Genomic DNA, 17870 nt, shown 5'->3' on the forward strand with positions numbered 1-17870 from the left:
CAGGGGTTTTAGGTATTTAATAACGGTCAGAAGAGCATTAAGGGGGCCCCCGCCCTAGGGCCCTTGGTAGGGTCCGGTGGCGGAGCCCCCGTTAGCTCTGGGGTTTTAGGCATTGAATTACGGTCAGATGATCATATTTTGATACTTCATTTGTGACATTAGCAGGTCACTTATTTTTTTCTCTCTCTTTCTTTCTTGTTCTCTGTAACATACTTTTTCAAAAAAGTGAGGGGGGGGGGGGCTCGAGCCCCCGAGCCCAGCCATTCTTCAGGCCCTGACATGAAGGCTTCTAAATAAGTATATATTTCGCCCGACTGTAAGTTGGGGAATTTCTAATTTTCCAACAAACGCTTTAAAAAGGTATGACTTACACAAAAATTGAGAAAAATACCGGAAAATCATGTCATTTAAGCAACATTTGTAAATCACTGGTATAGAATAAGAAATTACCCCCCCCCCCCATAATTACGCCAGCGTCAGGGTCTCATGTCTTCTCACCCCTATAACAAAAAAACACACGCTTTCCCATCCTCTCACAATATTCCCACGATATGCGCGTATCGCTAAAATGCAAAAACCTCCATTGATAAATACAGGTGGCATGCGGAATGTTTAGGATATTTAATTCCTGTTAACGTTCCTTTTCTTTGAATGGAATTTTCATGGCTAGGGTACGTCGACGCCCCCACAAAAACAAAAAACAAAGAAAATGCAATAAATTTTCAATAATTCATTGCATTTCCCCCAGTCCCCAATAGGAAAAATACCTCCGCAGGGCCATGCATAATGGTTCAAGGCATGCCCACATAGAAGATTTTTTAATGTTGGGGGTCGGGGCAAAATGCAATGAATTATTGAAAAATTATTATTGTCTTTTTTTGTTTTTGTGGGGGCGTCGACGTACCCTAGCACCCGCTGCGTTTAGTCATGATTCATTGGCTAAGCATTGGCCTCGTTACTGTGAGCCCCCAGGATCAAAACCGTGTCGATGTCCTATATTAGTGCCCTTTTATGAGGTATTAATCCCCATTACTGTCAGTTATGACTTCAGGACGTAGGTCCCCTAGTTGATTAGCATTGTAACACACAAATACTTTAGCATTTACGCAAAACAAACACTCCCCAATTGTCATTCAATTAAATCTGAGAATTATACTTTTATCTATTAGAAATAAATCATTGTCAAAATCATTCAATAAATTGGGGTAAAAATAATTATTCCACCATTATGACCAACAGTGCATATGCATTCAATTTGATTACATTACGAAAATGGCCTGTTCCATATCACCACTGCTCAAGCTTCTTGAATATTTATCAGCAGGTATTTGCATTATAAAATGGCATTATCGCCATATCAATGAGACTCGGAAAATAATAAAACTAACAACTTTTAAATAAACAATTATTTTAAACTCTGAAGTAGAAGCAAAAAGAAAAGGGCAAATTTAAATGACCTTGAATAAACTATAATCATATATTGCCTTTCTAGTAATAAGAATGTGCTAGTTAAGACTTCAAACAAAAATGACTAGAGACGAGAGAAATATGTGTTAGTTCAGTCAATTTTTATTGAACATTATAAGATGCACAAAATACACATCCGATATATACCAAGAGCCACATACAGCACAATATTACATAACCTTCTCTTTCTTATTATTTATTAATGACAATTATTAATGGCATTCCCGGGCTAAATCATGACAAAACTTTCCTCTGTTTTATACCTTTTCTTTTTGAAAGATAACAGCTCCTTTACTCACACAGATGCAAATATTTCACTTGCAGAATATAAAACTATTTTTCTACTTTTGCAACTATTACCTGAAGAGGAATAAATGACATAAGACAGGCACGTAGCCACGGGGGGGGGGGGGGGGGCACGTGCCCCCCCCCCCCATTTTTTTCTCTAAGATCGATTGAACTTTTTTAGACCCCTCCCTAGGACGTCGATCAATTACAATATGTGCCCCTCCCCCCAAACATCAAACTCTGGCTACGGCTACGGCTCTCTGTATGAGAGCATTGTTCATGCTACAGACTTTAAAAAGCTTTGTGAAATTTAGTTTTTCCTGTACATATATACTTTCTATTTTGTTGACATATACTGTACATTCCACAAAAAAGAACGAATACCCTTTTAGTATCTCTTATTATATAATTCATCCCAAGTATACCTTTTTGTAGTAAAATTGTTCACGTTAAACTTTTAACATCGTCCATGTACACATGTTTTCAACACAAGCAAATCCTGACTACAGAAATTTGCTTTGAATATTTCTTTGTACAAATGACTAAAACATTTTATAAAAAATATTAGTTTTAGTCGATACCTTTCTCCAATATAAAGTCAATACAATGAACATATCTTTGTTAGTCATAGAACTCATAATGTCTTTCATAAAAAAGACCATCTTCTAAAGTGACATTACAATTGAACTTGTGCTATTCCATTGATGCAATGTAAAATAAATTTACACTTCTTCCTTTCTTTTTCTTTTTTTTTCCTTCTTCTTTTTGGCAGTCACAAAATAAGCAGCACAAATGTTCCTGGAAGTTTATCGCAACTTGCAACCATTGCTCTTTCTTTCTCCATTGTTTCTCCCTGTATGTTGACACTGTATGAAGTGTGACAAATAATCATGCTCAGTTGCTATGGAAACCCCTCCTCTTCTTCAGTACATCAGAGGTCAGAGGTCAACTGCATCATGAAGAGGTGATTGTTTGAATGCTATCACAAGTCAGATTCACAAAGTTTCATCACTCCATGTAGAGTAGTCCGATGATTCAATGATAAGCTAGTATTGAAGCTGCAACGACAAACCCTCAACCTGGTCGCTAAAGCCATTACCACAAGACGCTCAGAGCAAGCTGACGAAGGCGAAGAGATGTTTTGATGATTGCCAATGGGTGGAGAGGTCGGGTGAGGACTTCGAAGCGAAACAGAAGTGAGATGGAGAGAGATGGGGTTGCTTGGCTTATTTTTGCAGGGGGACATCATCCGTGTATACATTGAACTTTTCAAATTGAGACTGCTCTTCATGCTGGGTGGCCAATGTACCTGCAAAGGAAATGGGGTAGGAGGTTGTTGGAAGAAAGATATTCTAGAAATATTCGCAGTGACTGCATCGTAACACACCGCTATCATTCTAACTAAACCATCATCATATGCTCTTATTGAAAATCATGAATTGTTGCCGCATTTGAGATATTGTTATTTCCTACTCTTTGCTCCTTCATCGACATCACAATCTACTCTTCTTAATTCAGGATAGGATGGTGGTGGTAGGGTTTGCATTTCCATCATTATCATCAATCTTGGCATCCTTGGCACACGTCTTAATATCACTACCAAGCTCCCATCTTGACTACAGCCAAGAAATTACCATTGATTCTCTTTATTTCTCTGATTTTTAGCACCATTATCACTCTAACTTACTACCATCACAACTCAGCTGGGCAGTACACTTGCTCATCACCATTCTAATCATCAACATCATTATCGCCATCATCATCATTCCTACCACAACTATCATAGTCACTATTACTATTATCATTTCCATTATCACCACTACTATCTTCATCTCCTTCTTTTTCATCACAAACCCCATCCCTGACACAACAACAACCACCATCGTTACCATCATCATCATCATCAGCAGCACCACCCCACCACCACTATCATCATCATCATCATTATCACCACCGCCACGACCCTACCATCATCATCACCACCACCACCACCACCACACACCATCATCATCATTATCCCCCCCCCCCCCCCCCCCACCACCACCACCACCATCACCATCCCCTTCATGACGTATCCTTGCCTGCTGGTGGTGGAGTAAGCCGTGCGCGCTCTTGTGTGAAATCTCGATCAAAATATGTTGTGTCTGCATCACTTTTAATTTCAGGTTTGAAGGGAGGTTGCACCTGGAAATTGAAAAACAAAAATACAATATCTAATTATTCCCAAAGCCAGTCTCTCATCTACAGAAAAATATTACACAGTGGCTGCTTCCAAAACGTGGAACAATATCCCTCTTTCCATCAGAGAATTAACCTGTCGTGCTACTTTCGAAAGATCCCTTAAAACATACTCCTTCCCTCGGTAATATGATTTTATCTACCTATTTTATGAGTCTATATATTTTATGTTTCTCTTCAACTTTTGTGTTCTGTACGCGGTATGGACTATATGTTTTAGCGCTCCTAAATATATTATTATATGTTTACAAGATAGATGTGACAAATCTACCCCGAGTTCTTATAAAAAAATCTAACATATGACCTAGAGATTAAATGTGCCAAAAATAATATCAGATTTGAACAAGAACAAGCATATTTTCCCTAGATCTTATTTTGATAAAGCAAAAATAAGCACGTCCTATATTTCTGATTAAGTTATTTTGCACATATTTGTTTTCCTATTAAGATTACTATAGGATTGCATAAAACAGAGATTTGTGGAAATATGTTGTAATCAACCTCCAAACTGGGAGAAGATGCCTTAATTGATAGATAGATTATGATGAAATTCCAAAGCTCACAAAAGCTCTAAAATCGGATATTATCTCAGTGGCTTTGACATGATTTTGCATCAACATAATATCGCAATGGAAATGACTACAATTTTAGGTTTACCAGTTTTCCTCTCAGGAATGTGCAGTTAGATGTACATGCGTTATTAAAACCATGCAGACAATCTCCTGCACGTCCAGTTACTTTATAAGCCTTATCCAGATACACAGGGGTAAACTACAGTGTTCTTATTTCCAAAGATGAGGTACTGTGAACAACGCTATACATTTATGTATCTTATAACACATATCTACAGTTAAGTGAATATGCATAAGACCCCTGTGGCACGCAGTTGCTATTCATTTAAACGTTTACAAAAAACACGCCGTTTTTTAAATGTTGTGGTGCTTTACCGCGCCATATGTCATCATCATCATCATCACCATCATATCATCATCATCATCATCATCATCATCATCATCAGCGTTTAAAGTCTTTGTGGGGTTGGACATTTCATTTCCTTAATGGCTGCTTTCCAAGCTTTCCTGTCTGTGGGATCCATACCCGATGTTTTGACATCTTCTTCTATGGTTTCCCTCCAAGTTTTCCTGGGTCATCCGCGAGGTCTTCTTCCGGTGACCGAAAAGTTTAGAGCCATCTGGAGCCAGTGTGTTGCCTCTCTTCTTGCCACATGTCCAAACCATCTAAGTCTATTTATCCTCATAACCTGTGCCACCCCCATCAAGCACATTGATTGAAGGAGGACTTTGTTCTTCCTTCTCTCGTGAAGTGATACCCTGCGCATCCACCTCACCATCCTCATCTCAGTTTTCCCCTAGACTAGATGATTTCATTGCCCATGTTTCGCTCCCGTACGTCATGCATTTTCTAACACAGGCGTCATACACCTTCCCTTTCACTCTTAACGGGGTTGCCCTTTACTGAGTGGTGTGCAAATACCCACCTTTTTCTCAAAGATGTCTTCCCAGTTGATCGGAGCAAAGAATGGATGTCTCATGATTTCTTTGGCATCATCAGGCCCATATCCTAACCTGTACAACAGAGAGACATAGAATAAATTAGAATTGAAGAACATAATGAATTGCTGATTTTTAAAACATATTATTAAGATCAATTGTTTTCTATATTTTCATTTTTTCTGGTCATTAGCATGTTTTAAATACAGAATTGGCATTCGGAAGGTTGCATTCACATATATCAACAGCAGAGAAGGCATTGAATCAATGAAACAACACTTAAAGAATTTTTTTTTTTCTTAATTGAATATGGCAAACAGCTCATCTTAAACATCTTTCTTTGCTCATTACTCAGATAGTATACTACTTCTTTTGAATAGTATTGTGACTATATTTAGTCTTTCCCATTTTACTTTTTGCTCCCGTACTTTTTGTACTGTACATGTAAGCCCCAACTTTGTTAATACGGGGAGTAGCCTTGACAGGTCAATGGCCTTTGCTACTCCCTCACATCCACTTCATCACAATATCCGCATCTTTTCTTATTTTGTATCATTTGCTTGTGTCTTAAATTGTTTATTTCTGCCTACATTTTATTAAGAGATGCGGAATAAATGAACTTGAATCTGAAATGAATTTGAACTGTCGTACCTCTTCTTAGGATCCTTCTCCAGTAATCCACTCAGGAGAGACTTGGCCTCTTCGGACAGCCGGTTCGGAAACCTGACGTCCTCCTTCAGGATCAGATTAAAGAGAACCTCATGGTCCCTGTTGTAGAACGGTAGCCGACCGCACATCATCTCGTACATGACCACGCCCGTGCCCCACCAGTCTACCGCCATCCCGTAGTCGTTTTCATCAAGGATCTGGAAATGGGGTAAAGGAAGCAATGACAGTGATCTTTGGATCTTCTCAGAGTGAGGGTTCAATCAGAGCTGTGGTTTTAATCCACATCCAACATGCACCCCCTTACCCTCCCCTATTCATTCAGTATAGGAATAAGTCAGTATTTTATTAAATTTGTTGCTTGGCTTATCAAAAAGTAATGTTTCTTCGTTTAACAGATTACATCTGAGTATTTAACTTAAGCAAGCTGACTTTAAGGCAAAATACTTACTGCTGATAAACAATTGTGATGTTACATGGTCAATCCGAAATAATGCTCAATAAACTGCCCAGATAATTTTGGGTTTTATAGCTGATTTTAGTAGTGCGAAAATTAAGTGAGATCTACAATATAATTATTGCTATGGATTGTGGGGCGGGGATGCCAAGAAGTGTATTCAAGTTTAATGTGTCTTCTTCTAGCTTGTAACTTCTTTTAAAATACACCATAAACCCAATTTCATTTTAAAATTAAACTGTGATCATTATCATTTTTTCTCTCATTTAAAAAAAATTAGGGGTTAAAGAAATTAAGGGAGAGTACTTACTTCGGGTGCTAGATATTCTGGTGTTCCACAGAAGGTCTTTGTCGTGTCACTGTAGGAGATTTCTTGTTTACAGAGCCCAAAGTCTGTGATCTTAATATGTCCCTCTGAATCTAAGAGAATATTCTCCAGCTGGAATTAAAGATAAACAAAAATGTTGCCATGGTTTTAAAGCTAAAACAGACCGGATTACTTGGGTGGTTTCACAATAAGAGAAGACATAAACATTACACAATATTGCATGCTCTTGTGTTCAATATAACTAAATATATCAACTAACAAATCCAGAATTTCCAGAGTGATATTATATTTCACCGTGACCGCAAGAAGAGGATTTGTTGTACCATTCTCGACAATTAATCCTTGTCTGAATTCAGTTTTTCCCCGCTCGCGCGAAGTGCGGAAGCTTTGACCTGTCATTAACTATTAGAGAAAAAAGACGATTTGTTGTATCATTCTAGACTCTTATTTCTTGTCTGAATTCAGTTCCCCCACCCCTCCTGCGCAAAGCGCGTAAGCTTTGACCCTTCATAGTTCAATGGAATTATTAGAGAAAGAAAACGATTCGTTGTACCATTCTCGACCCTTTTTCCTTGTCTGAATTTAGTCCCCCCCCCCCCCTCCCGCGCGAAGCGCGGGAGCTTTGACCTTTCATAGTTAATGAATTTTTTAGAGAAAGAAGACGATTCGTTGTTCCATTCTTGACTCTGGCTACGCGCCTGCTTTAAAGGGAAATTGAAACAATCATGATTGTGATAGCACACAATTATTTTAGTAGAAATGAAAAAGAAAAAAATGTATTACGCCAACCATGGATAAATCAAGGCCGGGAGCGTGGCGGGGTGTCATATCATAGTTTTGTGTTATTGGGTTACTTCTCTCTCTCTGTTTCTTTTCTCTTCTTTCTTTTCTCTTCTCGTTTATTTCTCGTGTCTTTTTCTCTTCTCCTTTTTTTTTTCCTCTTTTCCCTTCCTCTTTTTTTTGCGCCGCCAATAGGGGGCGGCGGCCGTTTCGACCCCCCCCCGGATCCGCCACTGAATAGTATGCGCAGGGAAGAGAGCGCTCAGTTTAATTCACTTTTGTACACTTTTTCTCATGTAAAAAAATGTTATGTTGCACGCTCGTGCCCATAGAACAAATTGTAGAGTGTCATGTGACATCTTTTCAGCGTAAAGGATACTTGCTAAAAAGCGCTTACAAATACCATATTATATATAACTGCATATTTGTTTATATATCATTGCAATTATCTAAAGCAAGTAAAACCCATCTGAGAGAACAACATTGGTCATCGTTCGAATACCCATCTTCTCATTTTCTTTTCTTCTTTTTTCCAAATAAAAATTGCAGTGTCGAGATGTTTAATAACAACTGTTGAAGCAAAAACCGTCTTAATTGATGTTGGTTTATTTCACTATACATACTTTTTTTTCTGTTAAAAAAAACAACCTTATTCTAATGACATCTAACAGTTTTTTCTATTGACTAGGTCCTCAAAAATGTCATTCAAGCATTATTGAAAATCAATATAAATCAAGTTTATTTTCAGTTTCACAAGGGGCTAGTCACTTACGAATCGTAATGAATTTCCATAGTTCTGAAAGACCTTTCAACAACTACAAATATAACTGTGCCAAGAGGAATGTTGTTCTTTCAGAAGAATGGAGGAAATAACCTTATGAGTAATTAACACGCTATGAAGTATTAACTAAGAATAAAACATGTCTGCCTCCATTATCTCTATCATCATTACAATAAACTTCTCCACCGTTTTAATTCTCAATATCCATTTTACATACTAAATATTTGCTGATTAAAGGAATTGTAAAGTATCCTGATATTGATGAAAGTAACATGAACATTTTATATATATATATATATATATATATATATATATATATATATATATATATATATATATGTAAAAAAAAAGATTATCTATGAAACATGTAATCACATGTCATCACTACGGTTCTGAGTTGACATAGCATCTCATTAATGTATTTTATTAAAGGAAACTGAACCCCAGAAATGACTTTACTTATTCTGAGAGATCTATTATATTATAGCCCATTAGTCAAGTTTCCGCACCAAAATGTATGAGAGGTATAAAGTAAGAATAATGTAGTTTCTCAGCACGACATGGGCATCGCCATTTTCTTGATAACGTGACGTAGGCCTACTATGCGAAGTCGTTTATCAAGTAAATGTATTCAAATTTATGGATGCTTCCTTCCCAGACGTGTGTGGTGATGAAGCATTTCATTCACCCGCTATTATCCTTGTACTACAAAATTGCCAGAACGCAAATTGTATAAATAAGTTGGTGCTCTTCTGGGGTGAAGGTTTCTCATAAATGAAATAGATTTGTCCACTACTATAGTGTAGTATTTATAAATGAATTTAGTTACATTTGTTCCCCTGTTGTTTATTTTTCACCAAATATAATTTCTATCTTCTCAGTTATGATTTTTCCTCACTGAAAAGTAAAGGTTGCGTTATAAACTTCAACGGGTACGTCACATTTTCAAGAAAATGGCTGCGCCCATGTCATGCTAAAAGGCATCACATCATGCCAGCAATATCTTCGTTTATATATTTCTTGTAAATTTTCGTAAGGAATATCATCAAAGGGTACCTACACCTATTCTTTGGGGTTCGGTTTCCTTTAATCATACGTATATTCAGATTCTCGGTCATTAAGATTTAACATGTTTGAATGCTCATATGAAATGCTATTACAAGTCTTATTCAAAATAGGATTGTAGTTAGATCGTATACTGTGCGGTGGGCCTATAGCACTTTGAACCGTTACAACTAAAGAACTTTAAACCGAATTTTTTTAAAACCTTCATATCTCTATAGATGACATCCTGTGCGTGAAGGTAACTAAGGGCGGAGACGATCTCTGCGCAGTAGAACCGTGCCCTCTCCTCCGTGAACACCCTATCTCTGGATAAATGGAAGAAGAGCTCACCTCCATTCACATACTCCGTCACAAAGTAGAGTCGATCTGACGTCTGAAAAAAATACTCGAGGGACTAGACGGAGAAAAGATAGAAACGTTTAACTTGAATGCATCTTCCTCATATAAGCCCATCACATCCTATACAATCAAACTTTGATTCAATTTCAAAAGAAATTCGCATTCACTTAACATTTTTAACTTGTTCCGACATACATAATTATTTATGGCCATATGAACAGTTTAATATAAGGTGTCGGATATCGTAGAACTTTCACATACAAAAAAAGCAAAATCTCTTGTCATTTGGGGCCATGTTATTTGAATTATCTGCAATCGCAACAGATATGACCAATTTTCACTGAAAGGCTAACAATATTCCCAAAACGGTTTTACTGTCCACATGACCTTTACAGAGTCCTAATAATCAATAAATTACTTCTTTACATTTTCATGTCTAATGTTATTGCAATTTCGTTCGAGATAACAGTGAGGTCATACATTTTGACACGCACAAGCCCCTGTCAGTGAGAATGAATAACATTGTCTGACTGTAAGACTACTCTCATTTCTGAAAGTGGCAAATCAGAGTCTGTGTAAATCTGCATTCGCAGACTATGAAGCTATACTACTCCACATGGTACTTGTAAAATACAGTTAACATCGCATAAATCCCCCCCCCCCCCCCGAGTCATATCAATTTGTTTAACCACACTATGCAACTTAACGTGCTATTTACACTTCCTAACTTGAATTTGCATAAATCGAAATATTTTCTTTCGCAGTCCAAACAGATTTGACTTATGCCCAGTAAACTGGATACTAAAAGTTGATCAACTAGCATTACAACTGTGTCAGATAGTATGATTTGACAGAAAAAAACACAAGAAGATCAAATGGGAGAGAAGGCCAGCTGACATTTTCCACATAAAGATAAACTTGAGTTCTGGTAATGCAATTGCATTGTGAAAGAAAAGGTGTGGAATGGATCAGAAAAGTTGATCATATAGCATGTAAGTAATGGTGTGTAATGCAAGGTTCTGGAGTCATCAAAATCATCATAAATTTGGCAGAGTCTTGGTAAAGTAACAATCACTTACACAGAAAGATGTATATGGGACATCACACATGGTGTCGGGGCTAGTACTACCCGGCTGATTTCCTTATCTTTCTATGCTCATTACTCAGTCAGTATACATTTTCTTCCAAAATTGTTTGGCACATGACATTTATTTGTAATCTTGAACATTCAGTGTAAGTTTCGTTAGATTCTGTGAAAATTCATTTTTTTTACCAGAACTCAAGTCTAACTTTAAGAACAATCATTACAAAAAACACAGCTAGAAATAGTTTACCCCAGTACGAATGATCTCCTACTTGGTGTCTAATGGGTTAATGACTTTAAAATTTATTATTATTTCATATGTAATAATATGCTATTTGTGTTCATCTTCTAACAGTTTTTGCTGTTTGATTTTTTCTTCTATTTTATTCAAACAGAACAAGTCCTCGAGAAGGAAAGCTGCAAACCCTGCAGAGATACTTACCGCTAAAAAGGGGTGACTTATCTTTTGTACCATTCTGTTCTTTGTCAATGAGTTCTCTAGCTCTACTTCATCCTGTGATTAAAAGAGGAGGGAGAGAAGGAGTGAGAGAAGGAGGAGAGAGAGAGAGAGAGGGAGAGAAAAGAAGGGAGAAGGAGATTAGGATACTAAAGGAAGAAAAGGCTGGGTCACGAGGTAGTGACTTCAATGCTAAATGTACAGTTAAATATAATCTGAAAGTTTGAGTGACTGAAACGGGCCATTATTAATGATACAAATTGGGAAAAACTGATCTGATCGATTCCTTAATTCTCCCAACTATATTATTACTATTTAATTACATTTTAGGTGAATGTAAATCGTCACAAAGCAATGAATTAGCTCTACATACCTTTCCAGACATTTAAATGTTGAAGAAAAAAAAAAAAAAGCCTGTTTGATGTCTTATTTTCAAGGAAAACGGTTGGGAGATGTTACTGTTAATTATGGTGGTTTAGAAGGGAAATCGCGGACAGACCAAATCGCGAATTATTCACGACAAAATTGGCATCGAAATTCACGATATCGTCAATTTCGTCGTGAATAATTGGCGATAAAATTCACGACGTCGTCAATATACGAAATCGCGAATTATTCACGACGAAATTGGTGACGAAATTCACGATATCGTCAATTTCGTCGTGAATAATTGGCGATAAAATTCACGACGAGATTCACGCCTGGCTGGTTTCGTCGCCAATTATACGTCGTCAATTTTATGTGTCCTTGCTTAGGCGCCACGGATTTATTCAACTGGCATTCTGGAATGTATCCGGAATGCCGGAATTGAGTGATTTCAAGTTGGGTGTTTAAGGCTGGTGTTAGTGTTTAATAAACACTAACACCAGCCTAAACACCGAAATGGAAATCAGCTGGTGTTAAGGCTTTGACCTCTGAATATCGTCAACTTCCGGTAGCTAGTGTTATCGATTTTGTAAAATTGTCGTCTGCTGAACCGACCTTTGTGGCTGGTGTTAATATTTTACGTACAAATGTCCTATTCACTAACACTAGCCCCTAGGGATTTAGCAAAAGTGATTTCCAGTCCGGTGTTAGTGTTGTACCGCACAACAGTCAACGCACGACGACGCCAATTATTTATTGTCTGACGATCAAATAAAATATGTGAAACAGGTAATTCATTATATTCTTTTGTGTAAAATGAGTTATTTTATAAGACCAGAGAAATAGGTATAAATTTATTCTGTACTTTTCATGATATCTTTAGTTTTGATGTAGGCCCTACTATTTTTAAGTCATCGTCGTGAAGTCAAGTATGTGGTGACGTCACAGCTGGTGTTAAGCTATCTATATTGATATCGGTATCGAGCTCTTAATTTCATCAGCAAATTTTTCGCTCGATTTAAGAGCTCTTGACTGCTCTTAACACTAACACTAACGCTAACACTAACACCCAACTTGAAATCACTCTGTGCGCATTCTGGAATGCATTCTGGAATGCATTCTGGAATGCTCCTTTGTTCCCTAGACAAAAGGCGCAGATCGCATCGATTTTTGAGAATTGGGCGATTAAAAAGCATGCCCGAGACGCTGGCGATTAATCAGATATGCGTGATTTCAAATGCCTGCCAAAGTGACTATACCTATAGTTCCAACAGCGGCTCACTTTTAGAAGGAGTAAGAACTATTTCAATGTATCTTTTTAAACAGGGTATAACATTTGTTCTCTCAACTTTTGATAACAGCGAAAACACGTTGTCTCCTAATTGAAGGGGAAAATATCTTGGAATTACGTTTCCATTTTTCAATTAAAAAAAGTTACGATCGCTTTTTTTCTTAACCGTTAAAATGAATTTTGACGCTACGAGCTGGTTTTAATATAATTTTTTTCCTGCTCGAAAAAAGATTGCATTTATATAAAATAAATTGTTTGTCTTTTCAAATTTCTGCCGACATAGTGTTGGAAGTATCATTTTTATATAGACAGCGCGGGGCACCTTTCGAAGGAAAGAGAGCTATTTTTATTTATCTTTTTAATCAACGTATAACATTTGTTCTCTCAACTTTTGATTTTCTGAAGTTGATAACAGCGGAAACAACCTGGTAAAATGAATTTTGACGTTACGAAAGACTTCTAATACAAGTATTTTCCCGCTCGAAAAAGATTACATTTATAAATAATAAATTGTTTGTATTTTCAAATTTTCTGCCGACATATGTGTTGGAATATGAAAATTCTCTTTCAAGCCTGGAATTCCTGAATGTTGGTGCTCCCCGGGAATTGGATCTCAGCTTGGGCGACCAGGGCTCGGAAGGCAGGCATTCTTCGGATGCAGGTCTTCATCCTCCACTCTCCGCCGCTCTTGACTCCCCTCCCCCCCCCCCCCCCCCCCCCCGTGGAAGTTAGAAACGGCTAGCTCCTCTGGCCGGATCACCTAGTCCATGAGTCGGATGATGAGATCCTGTGGTCCACTGCAAGCCTGGTACGCCCTCTCGTAGACCGCTCTGTTGACGACGTAGTTTGCGTTTTCGACGCCGATGAGGACACTCCCGTCGTCGAGTTCAAGGTAGATCGGCATCCTCTTGGCACGACTTCGGTTTGCGTCGACCTGACTCTGCAGTTGCGTCACCTTCGATGTGAGCTCGGCCTTCTGCACCTTGAGTTCCACGTTCTGTGCCGAGAGTTCCACGTTCCGCTGATGGAGGCTGTTGAAAAGAGCTACGATGTCCCTAATTTGGTAGTTGGTTGTCGACGGCGAAGGCTGGTGGTCGGATGTTGGCGGCGGAGACTGGTTGTCGGTCGGCGAAGGCTGGTGGTCGGGCGTCGAAGGCAGCATAGATTGGTTGTCGGTTAATGGCGGCGGCGGAGACTGGTGGTCGGGCGTCGAAGGCGGCATAGATTGGTTGTCGGTTGTTGGCGGCGGAAAATGATGGTCGGGCGCCGGCATGGATTGGTCTTCGAAGGGAGGCGTCCTCGGGGATTGGTTCTCGAAGGGTTGCGGCGAACTCTGGTTGTCGGTAGGGCTGCTCCTCGGGCTCATCGTCTTCCAAGTCGCTTGGTATGTAGAATTGATCGTCGGCTTGGGTTGGTTGTTGGTTATCGGCGGCGAAGGCTGGTGGTCGGGCGTCGAAGGCGGCATAGATTGGTTGTCGGTTGTTGGCGGCGAAAAATGATGGTCGGGCGCCGACATGGATTGGTCTTCGAAGGGAGGCGTCCTCGGGGATTGGTTCTCGAAGGGTTGCGGCGAACTCTGGTTGTCGGTAGGGCTGCTCCTCGGGCTCATCGTCTTCCAAGTCGCTTGGTATGTAGAATTGATCGTCGGCTTGGGTTGGTTGTTGGTTATCGGTGGCGAAGGCTGGTGGTCGGGCGTCGAAGTCGGCATGGATCGGTTGTCGGTTGTTGGCGGCGGAGACTGTTGGTCGGACGTCGGCATGGATTGGTCGATGGAGGTTGTCGTCGACAGGGATTGGTTGTCGGTAGGTTTGGTACTCGGGCTCGTCTTCATAGTCGAATTGATCGTCGTTGATTGGTTGTACGGCCTCGGCGATGATGATTGTTTTACCTTACTGTTAATATGCTTGTAAGTAAACATCCATGGGACCGACGCACAGTGGGCCAGAATCGCCTCAAAGTGTGCCAAAATTCAAAATTGGCGAATGTTAATTTTTAATTTTTTTTCATTCGCTTGGGGAAGAAAACATTCTAAAGAATATTTTTCCACCCATATTTTAATATTTAGCTAGTTTTAAAAGTGTCATATACCCCTGCGAACATGGGAAAATCTATATGTTGCTCCAAAAATGATAAAAGAGGCAACTTTACAATAGGTGTTGAGAATTTATGAAGGGAAAAGCAATCAACTTGATACTGCGTGCACTTCTTGCCTATTGGTAACCCAATAAGAAAATACAATGACCACGTTTATGGAAGCTTCATTTTGAGAAAAATTACCAATAAATTTCACAAAAAAAGGAAAAAATTGCAATTTGTATATAAAAGTAGCATGTTTATTAGGATTCCGGCCGATTCCCGCAGTGATGTTAATCTCAAAATGTCCGCCCAAACCTAAGCTTTACATGTACTTTATTTCTTTTTGCTAGAATTTGCTACACCAGCCGATTCAACGCTCGTCCGCGTAACCATGGCAACGGTTACGTGAGTGTAGAGCGTATAGCGTAGTGTATATTGCTTTCACACGTTGATGCAATTCGCAATCATATATGGTATCATTCTAGGAGAACTTGGATTGAAATAAACGATGGCGGTATTAAAAAGGCAGCTTTTTCATGCTGTGCATTCAGCTGGCTTCATTTCAGACATCAAACTGGCATCCGAAACATCCATTGATGCATTATGTGCATATCATAATGTGGGTAACAAGTCAAACATCCCACAAAAAAACTTCTCAAGAGTTTGTCAAAGACTATTGGATGCTTTCTGTATCATATGCGAGAGAAATGGAACAAGTGTGGTCGTTACCAGGAATATTTCATGAAAGAAAACGAGGACTGGCTTAATCAGATATTGACATTCAATACTGAAGTAGAAACATTTCTTGCACAGCAAAACAGCACAGATACCGGGACAGAAACAGAGCCAACTTCAGACTTGCCAGGCACTGTCTATGTCTATGTGTTACAATGCATTTTGGCCTTTTCCAATCAGAAAACTGTATTTTAATGACGTGAGAGAAATTTGAATTGCTCCAATAGTGTTTCTTAGGTCCAGAAACCCCTTATAAGTTTCACTAATCAGTGTTATATGAACCTGCCTATGTGTTACAATGATTATTTGCCTTGCCCAATCAGAAAACAGTATTTTGATGACGTCATAGAAATTTAAAAATGCTCCAACTGTGTTTCTTAGGTCAAGAAACCCCTTATAAGTTCCACTAAGCTGTGTAATATGAATCTTTCTATGTGTTTAATACAATGAATATTTGCCTTGTCCAATCAGAAAATAGTATTTTAATGACGTCAGAGAAATTTGAAAATGCTCCAATTGTGTTTCTTAGGTCCAGAAACCCCTTATAAGTTCCACTAATCAGTGTAATATGAATCTGTCTATGTGTTACAATGCATATTTGCCTTGTCCAATCAGAATACAGTATTTTGATGACGTCACACGGATTTGAAAATACTCCCATCGAATTCTATGGGTCTGAAAGCCCCTTAGATACTTTAACCAGGAACTTTATTAACCTTCTTCAATGAGAAATTAATTTTGGCACACTTTGAGGCGGTTCTGGCCCACTGTGCGACGGCTTTAAGTCCTCTTCGAGGGACTTGGTAATGAGGATAAATGCCTTACCAAAGGACATGATTGAGTGCATTGACTGGTTTTCGAACCGGGACCTCCCGTTTACAAGACTACTGCTCTACCACTGAGCCATCAGATACTAACCTCTTGAAGAAATGCTTCTTTCTTGAAAACCTTGATGGCGAACACTTCGCCCGTCTTCTTCTCTCGCCCCAGGACCACCTTGCCAAGGGTTCCCTTTCCTAGAACTTTCAGCACATCAAAATCATCCATTGTCTGCAAAGAAGGGGCGCATCAAAAGTAGAAGGGCGTATGTAGTTATATCAAAGGGCGATTTCGTGAGATGCGTCCTATACAACATGACTCTTTTATTCACTAATTTCATCCAAACATGATTAATATATGGATATGGCCAACAGCTCTTTCTGGTAACATTATCATTCATAAGTGGTCACATTAAGAGATTTGTTAATTTCATTTTTGAATGAAATCTATTATGTGAAACAATTCACAAAAATATACAAACGATGTTGTTGTCATCAACATCTCAAAGCTATGACGTGACTGCATGCCCACACGCGTCCCAATAGTAAACAGCAGAGATTGTTTTCTGTAAGTAAAAACCTTCAAGCTTATAAAGAGGATAAAGTACGCAGCATGTCAACATCGTTATCAGTAGGAATTATTGCCATATCTTGAGCTCATTAATATTCATAAAATCTGAAAACGACAAAATCACAAATAAGTTTTATCTACTTTTATGTTGTCGTTATGATAAAACATAATCAAGACTAAAACAAAGAAAGAAAGAAAGATACATATCATCATTGAAGACTCTAATATAAGTTCAAATTTATGTTAAAAAACAATGCCTAACAAAAAAAAACCTGATTAAAAAAATGATAAAACCTAAGTGTGCCCATGCCTTGAGCCATAATGCATGGTCGTCCAGAGGATTTTTTTATGTTGGGGACCGGGGTAAAATGCAATAAATTATTGAAAATTTATTGCATTTTCTGTTTTTTATTTTTTATAATGGAAACTGCCCCCTACCCTAGCCCCCGCTGCGTACAGTCATGGTTCAGTGACAAAGCAATGGCCTCGTAACTGTGAGGCCCCAGGATCAAACCCGTGTCGATGTGCGTAGGTCCATAGTAGCATACACAT

At 38.7% G+C, this 17870-nt stretch overlaps 1 protein-coding gene across 3 annotated transcripts in view; it reads right to left on the reverse strand.

Moving 5' to 3' along the window:
- Positions 1 to 2510: 2510 nt before the first annotated feature.
- The window catches only part of LOC582897 (RAC-gamma serine/threonine-protein kinase), a 37652-nt gene continuing 22292 nt past the window's right edge, over positions 2511 to 17870 (reverse strand). For all 3 annotated transcript variants that reach the window (XM_030999039.1, XM_030999038.1, XM_030999037.1), the window contains 8 exons: positions 16848 to 16979; positions 11447 to 11518; positions 9784 to 9975; positions 6938 to 7066; positions 6156 to 6370; positions 5492 to 5579; positions 3837 to 3939; positions 2511 to 3064 (listed from right to left, as the gene is read on the reverse strand). In XM_030999039.1, coding sequence (XP_030854899.1) covers positions 2982 to 3064; positions 3837 to 3939; positions 5492 to 5579; positions 6156 to 6370; positions 6938 to 7066; positions 9784 to 9975; positions 11447 to 11518; positions 16848 to 16979 — 1014 coding nt within the window. In that variant the 3' untranslated portion in view covers positions 2511 to 2981. The remainder of the gene's footprint in view (positions 3065 to 3836; positions 3940 to 5491; positions 5580 to 6155; positions 6371 to 6937; positions 7067 to 9783; positions 9976 to 11446; positions 11519 to 16847; positions 16980 to 17870) is intronic.

This window comes from Strongylocentrotus purpuratus, unplaced genomic scaffold (assembly GCF_000002235.5).
Source record: "Strongylocentrotus purpuratus isolate Spur 01 unplaced genomic scaffold, Spur_5.0 spur5_scaffold_5, whole genome shotgun sequence".
In the NCBI taxonomy this organism is placed as follows: domain Eukaryota; kingdom Metazoa; phylum Echinodermata; class Echinoidea; order Camarodonta; family Strongylocentrotidae; genus Strongylocentrotus; species Strongylocentrotus purpuratus.